At 40.8% G+C, this 13,401-nt stretch overlaps 1 protein-coding gene across 2 annotated transcripts; it reads left to right on the top strand.

Annotated features, from left to right (window-relative positions):
- Positions 1-31: 31 nt before the first annotated feature.
- LOC101158604 (1-aminocyclopropane-1-carboxylate synthase-like protein 1) lies at positions 32-13,301 on the top strand. 2 transcript variants are annotated; one of them, XM_011476302.3, is made up of 16 exons: positions 33-1,141; positions 1,229-1,357; positions 1,445-2,145; positions 2,234-2,293; positions 2,825-2,895; positions 4,082-4,151; positions 4,451-4,517; positions 5,709-5,806; positions 5,945-6,022; positions 6,176-6,276; positions 7,322-7,411; positions 7,498-7,543; positions 9,532-9,673; positions 10,048-10,190; positions 10,280-10,433; positions 12,486-13,301. In XM_011476302.3, exons 1-16 carry the CDS (start codon positions 715-717, stop codon positions 12,902-12,904), a joined length of 2,796 nt encoding a protein of 931 aa, XP_011474604.1. In that variant the 5' UTR covers positions 33-714; the 3' UTR covers positions 12,905-13,301. The 2 variants fall into 2 exon arrangements, with proteins under 2 accessions (XP_004070146.1, XP_011474604.1); XM_004070098.4 differs by having other exon boundaries at positions 32-1,357.
- The last annotated feature ends 100 nt before the right edge of the window (positions 13,302-13,401 follow it).

The raw sequence follows: 13,401 nt of genomic DNA on the forward strand, positions 1-13,401 counted from the left end.
GTTTTATTCTTGAGTGAGGGTTTTCCACCATGAAATGTTGTTACAAATTCCGGGAGACACTTGTGTACAAAGTACGCATACGCATAATGCCGAGCTTTCAGTTTATGAGGAATTTTTTGTTGTGTGTGACCGCCATCTTGTGGACAAGCAATGAACTTACAGAGGTGCGTGAAAAAGGGAGTTTTGTACGGTAGAGGGGGCCATAACGCTGGTTTGCCGTGGCTTTATGTACCCCGGTACAGCTTGGTACACAGAAGGGAGAGCCAGTCCGCTTACAGCGTCTCCCTACGTTGACTCGGGCCAAAGTTATCCCGGAATAGGGACAGCACGCATGTGCCGTAAACCCGGATGTAGATATTTCTGTGCGCGTTCGGTCCTCGTTTCTCCCAAGTTGAGACACATTTAGTGCATTATAAATGTCCAACACGCACTCAGCTGGACTGAACCTCTGCGTGTTGTAGTGAGTGACCAGACAGTTTTATGAACATGTGACACCTGCGTGGATGAGGGTGTCGGTCCCGCACGAGGAGCTGCACCTTTGATATAACGCAGAAAAGGGAGAAAAAGTGGGTACAACACGTGCACGACTTTATGTTTTTCTTGTTTTATTCACGCATTGTAGATCAGAAAATAGTCTGGATTCTCTCGAAGTTGAAGTAGAGATCTTCTCTTCTCGCGTGCTTCTTTCTGAGGACCTTTAACTTAACACGCACGATGGACTTTCGCGGGAGAAGACACGAGAGAGGCAGCAACTGGACCGACCCGGAGATCGTTGAGCTGCTCCAGCTGTGGTCCGACGAGTCGGTCCAGGTGGAGCTGGAGAGCTCCCTGCGCAATCAGCGCGTGTTTGACCGCATCGCGCACATTTTGCGCGAAAAGGGCATTTACCGCACAGGCGACCAGTGCAGGGAGAAGATCAAAAAGATGAAGCTGGAGTACCGGCGCATCAAGGACAACCACAAAATGAGGACCTGGAAGTTCTATGACGTGATGGACAGGGTCCTGGCGAACCGGCCGGCCATCACCTACTCCTCCCTGGGTGGAGCTGTCATAGCCCAGCAGGTGTTTCAGAGCTCAGGGGGGTCTGAGGCCTTCATGCAGGGGGGAGCTCCAGCCAGCTCTTTTGGGCCCGCCTCAGCAGGTGGGTTTTTATTCGGCCAGCCCCCCAAAACTGGAGATCCGCTGGATATTAAGTGTGAAGATGCTGAGGAGAGTTTGCTGAACTCAGGTGGTGCACCCCCAGAGATGTACTACGCCTCTGGGGAGGAGCAGGAAACTGATGGACAGTGTTTGTTGGAACCAGAGTACACCATGGGTCAGCCTGAGAGCTCGGCCAACACAAGAGCCTCACCCTCAGGTGGTTACACTCAATACTCATTTATGTTGATGTCGCAACATGATACACGGTTTTGTGTAATATATTCATTTGTTTTTATATTTGCAGGTTTCAGTGACCCGAACCTTGGAGGCTCTGCAGCAGCTGGAGGTGCAGGTGTGATGCAAAACACTCCAGAGGAGCCAGATAAGGATATTTCCCACGCTGCTCACTCCACGAGGCACAGGAAGCGCAGACGGGGCGGCAAAGCATCATGGGTCCACGGGAGCAGCCGACTGGGCGGTCAGGGGAGCTTGGATAAAGTGCTCACCAGCTTCTTGAGCTGGCAGCAGTCTGCAGAGGAGCGCCTGCTCTCCCTGGAGGAGGCGAGGCTGGAGCGAGAGTTCCAGGCCGAGGAGCGCAGGGAGCAGCGGGAGGAGAGGAGGGCGGAACAGGAGCGGCAGCATGAGCTCAGACTGTTCAGCATGCTCACGGGGGCACTGCTCTCCGTCCGGCCGGCCGCTCCTGCCGGAGCATCCCCCGCAGACCCCTCCCCGTCATCTTCTGTCGCCCCCTCCGCGTCGTCCTCTCTATCGCAGTCACTCGCCGACGCCCTGCCCACCAGGAAGACGGAAAAGTCACCACCCACATCTGTCACCACCTCCAAAATGTCACCCAGCGTCTTAGCAGCAGTGGAAGCTACAGCTCCTCGTGGGCCTAGTGTCTACTTGTCCAACCGTGGTAACAGCATCCTGCAGCACCAGGGCATTCTGCAGGAGGGTTTTGCCCAGTATGGAATGAACAAACACCACGACTCCCACAACCCCGATGTAAGTCAGTGTAAAATATCAATCTCAGTAGTTAAAAGAAAAGAAAAATCTGTACAAGCTATTCACTAGCTCCTTCTCCTTTACCCAGGGTATCCTCAACTTGGGCACCAGTGAGAACAAACTCTGCTTTGATCTCCTCCACACACGCGTAAGATAAATCTCACAGTCGCATGGGGGGCAGAACAGCCAACAGCTGTGGAAATTCTTTAAAAATTAATACGCATCGAGCAGACTTATTCCTGTGCAATAAAACATGTGTAAGCATTCAGATGACAAGACGCCATAATGAAGTTACATGCCAGTAAAAGACAAATAGGGAGAAACAGGTTGCATGACTTTAAGAGGAAGCCTCTCCGCTTTATTTACAGCCGAAGCCATACATCATTTTCTGTGGTTGCCTCTGTGCACAGAGCTTCAGCCTCGCAGAACAATTGTTCGGTGGTATGTGAGGACAAGCAATTAAAGCCTCAGTGATTTATGACACAGAGCGACACACAAACTTGTGTCCATCACAAACAGGACACACAAAAAACATTCAGACCAACATTTGTGGATGAAAAAACAGGGATCGCACTATTTTAAATCATTTGTAACGCGCAGCAGATTAAACATCTCTGCAACATAAAATGAAACTGTTTTTCTTGAAAATATTTCTGTTCTTTTTTTTATGCTTCTGCAGTTGACCAAGCCTGACATGCTCCATGTTGACCCCTCCATGTTGCAGTATCCGGATTGGACAGGACACGCTTTGTGAGACATTTCAAATGCCATTTATTTTATTTATTAGCGATGTAATCGATAAATTGGTTTATTTTCCTACGATCCAACCAGATCGATCTGTCTGAGGCAAGTTCTCAATCCAATCGACATCCACCATTAACCAATTGCTTCAAAATGAAATAACTTGATTATAATCAATACTGGAAAATACCATCTGGATGGAGGTTTATTTTGAATTGAATTGAATGAATTTATTGAGTAAGGACAGATATAAAAACATAGACAGCAGTTCCATGTCCATATCACTATGCTTTTAGCATTTGCCCTTAGCTGGGCTTTTTTGGTTTTACACATTACAAAAATATGTAAAATGTAGATTAAAGAAGCAGTCCTTGTTAAAAATACATCAAAAGGATAAAAAAGACAGTTTTACCAGTTAAAACACCAGTTAAAACCTATGTGCTGCGCTGCTGCTGAGACACCAACGCTTTGCTTTTATACCCACTAAAACTGCTCACAGACTTCAACTTTCACCAAGGAGGTAGAAAGAGAAAAACTATTTTTGCAGGAAGGGCTCTTACAAGGGCGGCAAGTGGCTCAGGCGGTAGAGCAGGTCGTCCAGAAACCGAAAGGGTTGGCGGTTCGATCTCCGCTCTCCTCAGCCAGCTGTTGTCTCCCAAGTTTGTCGGCTTGTCTGCAGCTCACCGCTCCCCCAGGGGATGGGTCAAATGCGGAGAACAATTACCCCATTGTGGCATAAATAAAGTAAACTTTATTTCCACTGGAGACAACTCTGACGTATAAACGACCAAGCGGAAAAACACAGCGGACAACCCTTTACAGTCCAACGTGTGGAAGCTAAAATGGGAATGGATTTGCCATTCATTCTTGTTTGTTTGTACACATAATTTACTCTTGATTATCTTTCAAGAAATAGAACAAATCGGGAAAACTTCACCTGCACTGTTCAGTACCAGGTATTTAGCTCTGAGTCACACTGGTTGAAGTTCATGGATTGATTTTAGGTCAGTGAATCGGATCGTTCAAGATGAATCGATATCAACTATGAATCGTACCGTCAGCCACCAACTATAGTGTAAATCAAATTGTTGTTAAAATGAACGGTTACCCCCTTATTTTCTTTTGTCAAGTTGTAACAGCTGTGTGTTTTTAAAGTGAAGGGAAAAGCTTTTTCTCACTTCTTTCTTTCCTTCAGCCTGAGAGACGAGGTGGCAAAGTTCCTCACTCATTACTGCTGTTCTCCAAAGCCACTGAAAGCCGACAATGTGAGCACTATTATTACAGCTCATTTTTATGTTTTCAAAGATTTCTAAAATAAACAGGAAAAATTTAGGAGAGTTGTTTTTAAATAAAACTTGTGTAAATAGTGTTTTTGTAAGTTAAAAGTACCAAAGCATGTTAACAAAATGGAAACTTTTAGTCATAATTTAGGGGGGAAATATGATCTATCACAACGGTTAAAGGAGATGTTTGTCTAAAGTGTGGATTCAGTAGTTTAAGCTTTCACATATCGTCGATGAAACCGTGTGTGTGTGTGTGTGTGTGTGTGTGTGTTCATGTTCAGGTTGTGGTGATGAATGGCTGTGGTTCCCTCTTTTCATGCATCGCTGCAGTAATTTGTGATCCCGAAGGTAAGCCAGCAAATGCGTCGCCATGTTTCACATGAACAATGCACACGTGATCTCCAATGAAAAATGTGTGTTTAACAGAGAGCGCAGAGTTTCTTGTTTCTATTGGACGCTCCACTGACTAGCAAAAAAAACCAACAACAATACAATGACATTTGTGGACTTTGGTGGCAAAGATTCCTAATGTTTCCATGTTTTCTTTACATGTTAGTGTTAGACTCAATCAGATGAAAGTTGTGTTTCTGGTATTTTTTATCATGTTCTTGTGGCATTTTTATGATGATGCAAAGAAAATTAAGCTCAAATGTGCATTTATGAGTATTTCTTTATTCAAATCGTTGTTAATCAAGAGCAGAGAAAAAAATTGATGTCTGAAAAAGATCGTATTTGTTACGTAGAAGCTGCAGTCGGCGGGCCACAAGCTCTCTGCTCTGCTTAATTCTGATGCATCCTCTTGTAGACAAATAGATCCAAATTCGTCTCAGTTTTCCTCCTCCGAGCTGGTATTTGGCTCAAACTGTGCGGCTGGAAAGCTCCAATTTTGCTAGACATTTTTGTTGCATCCCTGATATTAGGTTGGGGGTGTGAGGGGCTGTAAGCTAGCGGGAGAGAGTGGAAACAGAGAGCTCTCAGCAACGAGGAGGGTTGCGGTGTTGCTCATGTTTTTTTGATTTGGGCTAAAAACAGCATAATCATACTTAAAAAACCACTGAAAACACTTATACAATAGCTCAAAAGATTAACAATAATGGGACTATAAATGTTGCATTTTGCTTTTACTAAGAAAAATTAAATTTAATAATTTTTCATGTTGATTACATCTCATACATCACATGTCATTTCTGGACCATAACTTTAATCGTACATGTTCATTTTTAGTGAAGAATCTCTTGTGTATTACTGATTTAAACTATTTTAGATGGTAAATAACTATTATTAATAACATAGTTTACACTAGTTGTAGTATTTAATTTTTATTTAATTTAGTAATTTTTGTTTAAATACATTTATAAACCATAACATTTCTTGCAAATGTATCAGAGTTGGTTTAAAGCCGTCATAGAGTTAGCTCTATATAGAGCTAGTAGCAAATTCTAAATATATATACTTTCAACGGAAAAAAAGATCAAAAAACCTCAAAACGTGCTAGAAAAATGTCTGTCAAAACTGTTCTCTTCTGTTTGCCTGTTGCAGACGCCGTTCTCATCCCCACTCCTTTCTATGGCGTGATCACTGAAGATCTGCATCTCTACAGCAACGTAAAACTCTTCCACGTTCCCCTCGACTGTGAGGTGGGAGGCCTCATTTCATATGCAATAATAGTTTTCTTTTTTCAATCCCCTGCACATTCTGTTTTATTCATCAAATGTGACGGTGCGTTCTGTTCCCTTGTGTGGTTATTTTTTTTTTATTTTGCTTTCTATCCACAGGCTGATGGTAAAGACAGCCGACCCTTTCACCTTACCGTTGAGAGACTAGAAGAAGCCCTGAAAAGTGCAAAGCAGCAGGTGAGACAAAGACATTTGTTCTTGTATTAATGAAAGCATTGATGTTTCATTTCTTCTTGAAATGTTTTGTTTTCATTCATAGAGTCCCAAAGATATAGGAGCGTGTTTAATATTATCTTCTCTTTTTATGACACACCTTTCCATTTCTTTAAGGGGGTGATCATTCGAGCCATTATACTAATGAACCCCCATAATCCTCTGGCTGATGTCTACACAATAAAGGAAATGGTCGCCTTTCTGAATTTTGCTAAAAGGTATGTTTGGCCCGATACCAATTTTCTCTGGAATTTTCTTTACACGTCCTTGTGGCATTTTTCTGATGTTGGAGGACATATACAAGAAAATGAAGCTTAAAATTGCATTGCTGAGTATTTCTTTATTCAATTCGTTGCGAATCAGGAGCAGATTCAAAAATGCTGTTAGAAGAGGCGACAGTGGCTCAGGTGGTTGAGCGGGTCGTCCAATGATCGAAGGGTTGGCGGTTCGATCCCCGCTCCCACCAGCCAAAATGTCGTTGTGTCCTTGGGCAAGACACTTCACCCTCCTTGCCTCCAGTGTGGCTCCACTGGTGTGTGGATGTGTATGAATGATCCCGGTGATGGTCAGAGGGGCCGTAGGCGCGAAATGGCAGCCACGCCTCTGTCAGTCTGCCCCAGGGCAGCTGTGGCTACATCAGTAGCTTACCATCACCAAGTATGAATGAGGAGTCAATGAATAATGGACATAATGTAAGCGCTTTGGGTGTCTTGAAAAGCGCAGATAAATCCAATCCATTATTATTATAACAGTTACTACAGCAAGCTGTGCCCCTGAAAACAACAGATTTTATTTTTATTTTGGCAAGAAATGGCATAATCATAATTAAAAGATGGCTGGGAATGAAAATAGATCAAAAGATGACCGAAATTGGTCTTTAAAGCCTTTCTTTCCTTTTTTTTTAGGTAGTAGCCGTGTCCCATGTGTTGACTATCAAAATGTGTCACATCGTGGCATCAGCACTCTTAACTAGCTGCATGTTGTTAATAGCAGCCATGTGTCAAAGTCTCCTCCTGCGTCATCTGCTTTCGTCTGAATGATCCTGCCAGAGTAATTCCCTCAGCAGAGCCTTTAACGCACAGAGTTGTTGTGATCATAAATCTCAGGGCTTTTACGCTGACAGTGGACTCTCAAGGAACCAGCGTTCATTCATGTTGCATTTGTGTCATACACAATAACCCACGATGTAAAGCTAAAGCACGCTGCGTTACTTTGTAGATTTTTTTTTTCTCAGGCTGTTCTTTCTCTCGTTTCTCGAACCAGAAATGAGCTCCACGCCATCGTGGATGAGGTGTACATGCTGACGGTGTTTGATGAATCTGTCACCTTTCACAGTGTCCTCAGTATAGACAGGTACTGCAGGATTGCTGTATTAGACCTGTAATCATCAGTATTGTGTCCGAGGACGTCCTCTTATCTCCTGTGTGCTTTTATTTAAGGCTGCCTGACCCGCAGAGGACACATGTAATGTGGGGGTTGAGCAAGGTACGTGATTTTGCACTGTGTGAGAGACGTTTGTTATTATCCTGACAGCACATACACATTCTTTCTTTGTTGTTCAGGTGATATTTGCGTTTAAAAGTCTTTGGCTTTTACCACAAAGCTTTGAAACGTTTCTGAAAGTTGCAAAAAAGAAACAAAAAATTACGATTTTAATTTGTTTCTGGATACGACTTTCTGCCAAAATAAATAAACAAGTGTTTTTGTCTTCATGATTCAATGCTCAATACAATATTTTTTTTTAAAGAAAATAACAATTATGCATTGTAAAACAATATGGTATAATCATTTAAAGTTGACCTGGTTATTTAATGATACATATACATTTTCCGTGTCATTTTTTTGGGATCAAATTAATATTATTTAGAACTCTTTAACAATTTACAGTTAGGCAGCACATTAATTCAAAACAAAGAATAGGCTAGTGTCAATTCACATTCAGTATTCAAGTTATTGTATTGAAATATATGCAGATTAGATGTCAATTAGAGATTTTTCTTCGTAAAAAAATCTTTGGATTAATAATTTATCATCAATTACAAATAAATTGGGTTAAGACTGTGTTAAGAGCATTACCAACAAGTTTTGCATTAGGCTATATTTGACTGTTGTATGACTGATTGTTCCGTCTGATTAATTTCTGAGGTGTTGAAAATGTATTCTAGTGATAATTTACTGCCACTTCTTGTAAGGTATGTTTGACTCTGAACATGTTTGTAGTTTTTGCATAAGAAGTGCTTTTTAATAAAAAATAAATAAAAAAAAGGGATTTGATTTGTCTGAAGCTGAAGCAGCAGAGGACAATCTGGAGGAGAAGAAGTTTTCATACACAGCTCACAAAATAATATATAAAATTTTAAAAAGTGCACAGTATTCTAGGGGTAAAACAATAAAACTGTGTCTGTGAGGACACAAGAAAGGTGTGAATGCAAAATTTGAAACAAAAAAAATCCCTGAGAGCTTCAGAAGGACTGCTCGCTATTCATTTTTTTCTTATGTAGCCGTGAAAATTTAAATTTAACCTTAATCAATAGGAAATAGTAGAAATTCTTTAAATACAAAAACATATCATTAAAAGAATGAAAAGGATTTGTAAGTCTGGTAAAAAGCGTGTAAAACTGTCAGAAAAAAACGTCAGTCTGGGTAAATTTCAGCAAAGTGAGAACAGCTGGTTGGATGTATGTTTCTTTCAGAGACCTTGGGAAAAATTGCACCAACAACTGTTGTGCCACTAAACATTGTGGCCACATGGGGTTGAGTGTACCTTGGTAAACATTGTTACCAAACGCAGTGTGTTCTTGCATGCTGAAATGACTCAGGAGGGAAGCCTTGTGTTAGTTTTTCTACAGAAACAGACCTGGCTTCTCCAGACAAAAGCTCACCTCAGATGTATAGGAAAACAGGGGGCACATTTTTTGGTGGTCACAATCCAGTTTGCTTTGAAGAAAAAAAACACACTCTGGGCTATATGTAGCCTTGGGACAAAAGATGATAAAGCTCATCTGTGATGTTATCAATAACAGGTGTATCCAGAAGACTCTTTACCCTCTGAAGGTTTGTGTTTATTTCAGAAAAACAGCGCTATGTCTGTGTGGTGTCTTGGTCACAGTGGTCCTGCTTAAACCCATTCTGGTTCTTATGAAAGATGTATTCTGTGCTATTAGGAGGAGAATGAGACAAGAGCTTTAAACAGACGAGCGGCTCAGATCTTAGGTAGAACACAAAAGGAGAGTGGTTTCGCACAATTGCAGAAATATTAGTCTCTGTTTAAAGTGTTGGCACGTGGGAAGAATAATAAGTGCTGCTGGCATCAGATTTTACAATTGTTGGAGTATTGTAACACAATGTAGTCATTTAATAAACACTAAAAAAGTCCACATCATTTGGACCCTTTTTTTTTTTTTCTAAATGTATGAAATGAAGAGACGATTCATTTGGGAGGGTTTGTTGTCTTGTGGTTTGTTCCTGTCTAGGACTTTGCAATGGCGGGATTCAGAATTGGCACTCTGTACACTGAGAACACGGACCTTGTGCAGGCTTTGGCCCAATTAGGCGCCTTTCACTGCATTCCCGGAACCACACAGTATCAAGTTGCACAGCTGCTCCAGGACAGAGGTACAAACCTTAATGACAATAATGCACTTGGGTTTTGGTTATCATATTAACCAAAAACACAGTTTTAATCATTTGGATGCCAGTATGTTTACGTTAAAAGTGTAAGAAAGATTTGATATTTAATTTCATCTCACCAGGCTTAGTATGATCCAACTGAAACCTTTTTTTTATTGTTAGATGGTTATTAGCAAATTTAAAAAAGGATATTTATATATTTTTTATTTTTTTAGCTTTTGGTTGTTTTTTTGGTAACACACAAATCATTTATTGAACTTTGACAAAAATGAAATGGAGGCTTGAACTGAATCCTGTGGAAAGTGAATCATTGCATTCCAGGACATACTTCCCAGCTTTTGCCTTTGCATTTCTATTAGAGTGGATCAGCAAGGAGTTTTTGCCTAAAAACAGACAAAGGCTTAAAGCTGCTCACACCTACCTGACTGGAGAGCTGTCCAGCATGGGCATCCCCTTTCTGGACAGTTCTGCTGCACTGTATGTCTGGGCTGATTTCAGAAAGGTAACACTGGCTTTAAAAAATACCTAATACAGACAGTTTTTCTATTTGTTTCCTAGAAAGAGTCTGACTCTTGTCACATGTTGTTCTAGTACCTCAGGGAGTCGTCCTTTGAGGAGGAGCTGGCTCTGTGGAGGCGTTTCCTCAAACACAAAGTGCTTTTGAGCTGCGGCCAGGCGTTCTCCTGCTCCACACCCGGATGGTTCCGAATTGTCTTTGCAGCCCAGCAACATCACCTTCAGCTTGGTCAGTTTGTTGAGCATCAATCCCTCCACATAATACTCGGTTTGTTATACTCTTCATGCACAGCAACTTGAATATTGTCTACTAATCTTTGCTAGTAAGAAGAAAGTATTGATAGTTCTGTCTTTTTCTTCATTAGCCAAGGGGAGGAAAACCTTTGGGTTTGCATTGCTGCACGTAGCTAATGCCAGTCATCATTATGCAAGATTATACAGTTGATGGATTGAATAAATGAAATACACCTTACTTTCAACTTAACAAAATAAAAGCCTACTTTAAACCATATTTTAAACATATACATAGTAATAAGTTGCATGTTTCTGTAGCAACCTCCCTTGTTAATAATCACGGAGGACACTCAGGTTTTCAAGTCAAATTCATCCATTCACACACATTTATACTGCTATTTTTCTGTATCAACTCAAACGAGTCTTGTCTTGCCTGAGTGCTCTTCAGCTTGTGTGCTGTGGAGGGTCAGAGACTCAGATCTCGACCTTTCAACATAATTCCTCTTTTTCTGCACAAACCAGTTCAGTTTTCGTTTCACTCACTGAGATATCTAGCCTCACATTGATTCTGTGAAAGCAAAAGCCTCTGTCTGCAGTTCTTTTTAGCATTTTTTAATGATTACAAATGGAGTGGAAAACACTCGAGGTTCAAATACCTTATGAGGCAGTTAGGTAAGAGGTCTTTTACCTCTTTTTGTGTAGTTTAAACTTAACTGTCAGTTTACCTCTTACCCTCATTTGTCTTTGTTTAAAGCAACATCCTCACTAGGATTCATTAAGGATTATCAGATCAGTTGTCCATATTTACATTCTACTTGAAACAGCAGATTAGGAATAAACGTGGCTTAAGGTGATTAAATGTGAAACTAAGATTGGCTGTGACTCAAGAGGCAAAGCAGTTTCAGTGCTGTGACAATGTGAAAGCAGATGAAATGATCAAGAATATAAAAACTGAAGTTCACCGTTGATACATGTGATATATGTTGTTTCTGTTTTTGCTGTTGTCGGCCTTCTGCTTTTTATTTTTTGTTGATTTAAATCGTCTTTTTACTTAGAGACCATCAACCTGTCTATACAGACTAAAGATGGAAATACCTACAAGGATATAATGTTATATATCTACGTTTTGAAATATTATAATAATACATGCTGCCTCTGTCTTAAGTAAACAAACAAACAAACAAACAAACAAACAAAAGCCCCACTACATTTCAAGCAAAAAAAAAAACTAGTTTGAAATCAAAAGTAAACACCAGACAATACTGTATAAGACAGTCAGCAGTGTGTGGTACTAGTATTTATTTTTTACAAGGAGCAACATGTTAAATGCAGAAATGGGCAACAGTAACTTGGAGTGTGCAACAATGAATCAATAAGATGTAAAGATCCTGCATCCATTCGCAGAATAGATCCATGTGCGTCTTTGTTTTCCTCGTCTGAGCTGGTATCTGGCTCAAAACTGCACGGCTGGAAAGCTCTCAGATATCACTCGCCATTTTTGTTTAACGGTGTGACGGACTGTTAACTAGCGGGACAGATTGTAAAGAGATGGGCGATGGGAAGTGGGGGCGGGTTTACTCCAAGGCAAAGGTACCGACACAACTTAAAGACAAATTTTGAATGAACTACTGCCGCTCTGCAGAAACTATGTCTTAGAAAACAACACAATAGTATTGATTTTTGGCTAAAAATTGCATAATCATATTAAATGAACAACATCGATCAAATGATGATCTTAGTGGGACTTTCACACCACTATTATCTTTAGTTTTATAGATGTAAGTTACTTCAGGACTCCTGGATTACAGATCTAATCAATAACTATTGAATGAAATATTTCAAAAAGATTTCCTTTTTTCTTGTCTGTCAAATTCAGAGTAAAAAAGCACCTTGCTGATTCCTTTGAATTATTTTTTTCAACACTCTCTTTTTAAACTAAATGATCGTTTAAGGAGGGTTAAAGTAATTGCCACACATGATTCATGTTCTTATTTTAGTTTTCTACCTAAAATTCAGTTTGCATCGCTAACACTTTGTGTTATTTTAGGAGTAAAGCGTTTTCTGGAGGCTTTGAAAGAAACCCAAGAAGGAAGGGCCGATCCTGATACACACTCCTTCAATGGAGCTCTGGAGGAGAGCCGAAAATCAGTCAAATCAGACATCGCGGACTCAGACAATGCCTCAGTTGTTAATTCAGCATCATCACCGCAAAGCAAGTCATCAGAGCAGCTGAAGGAGAAGGAGAGCCCCGCTCCTGACACGGACTTACTCGCCTCTGAGGAGTTTGTTTTGCTCGACTGCCAAGCTTCTAAGCCCACAGAGAGTCTTGCCTCTCTCATTGGCACCCTTAGACATCAGATTCGATCCTCTGATTGGCTGGAGAAAAACACTCCAGAGCTGTCTGCTGGGGAGGACCCAGAGATTCTTGATGTGTTCAAAGCCTTGCTGCAAAGAGCCAAAAAGTAAGCTGAAGGTAAACAAGCATGAAAGCACCTGCCAGAACTTGAAGAGGCAGTACTTAAGCATCCGTCTCGCTGCCTGCGCTTATTCTGAGGAGCACGGCAAAAAAAATCGAATCAAAGGTGAAGTCAGTTAATGCTGTTTTTTGAGGAGCGTATCAGCAGAGAAGTTTTAAAAAATGACATTACAAGTGAAGATGAGATAAGATTGTCCTTGTGCCTCTGAAAGCCTTAATGTGAAGCTGGAAAGAAATGCTTTTGTTTTTTAAAAAATGTGCATCAACCCACTTCTATTCAAAGTGAATGCCAAAGTTAATTGAAGATCAGTCAAGTCTTTATTTTGCTTAATCTACTTTACAAGCAATGTATTTGTATCTGTGAATAAAGAAAATGATTATACAGAAGCCATGCTTTTAGAACATTTGTTTTAAGATTTCAAATGCAAATTTGTAATTTTGTGTCGGAAAGATCCCGTGTTTAGTGATAACTTTCACTTGGGTGGGC

This window comes from Oryzias latipes, chromosome 6 (genome assembly GCF_002234675.1).
Source record: "Oryzias latipes chromosome 6, ASM223467v1".
NCBI lineage: Eukaryota > Metazoa > Chordata > Actinopteri > Beloniformes > Adrianichthyidae > Oryzias > Oryzias latipes.

What these genes read in the sequence shown, in the direction of transcription:
- LOC101158604 (XM_004070098.4), top strand. Translation starts at nt 715, where the DNA reads ATGGACTTTCGCGGGAGAAGACACGAGAGAGGCAGCAACTGGACCGAC. An exon ending in AGCCACTGAAAGCCGACAAT is followed by an intron (nt 4,152 to 4,450) that starts GTGAGCACTATT and finishes GTTCATGTTCAG; the next exon opens with GTTGTGGTGATGAATGGCTG. An exon ending in AGTAATTTGTGATCCCGAAG is followed by an intron (nt 4,518 to 5,708) that starts GTAAGCCAGCAA and finishes TGCCTGTTGCAG; the next exon opens with ACGCCGTTCTCATCCCCACT.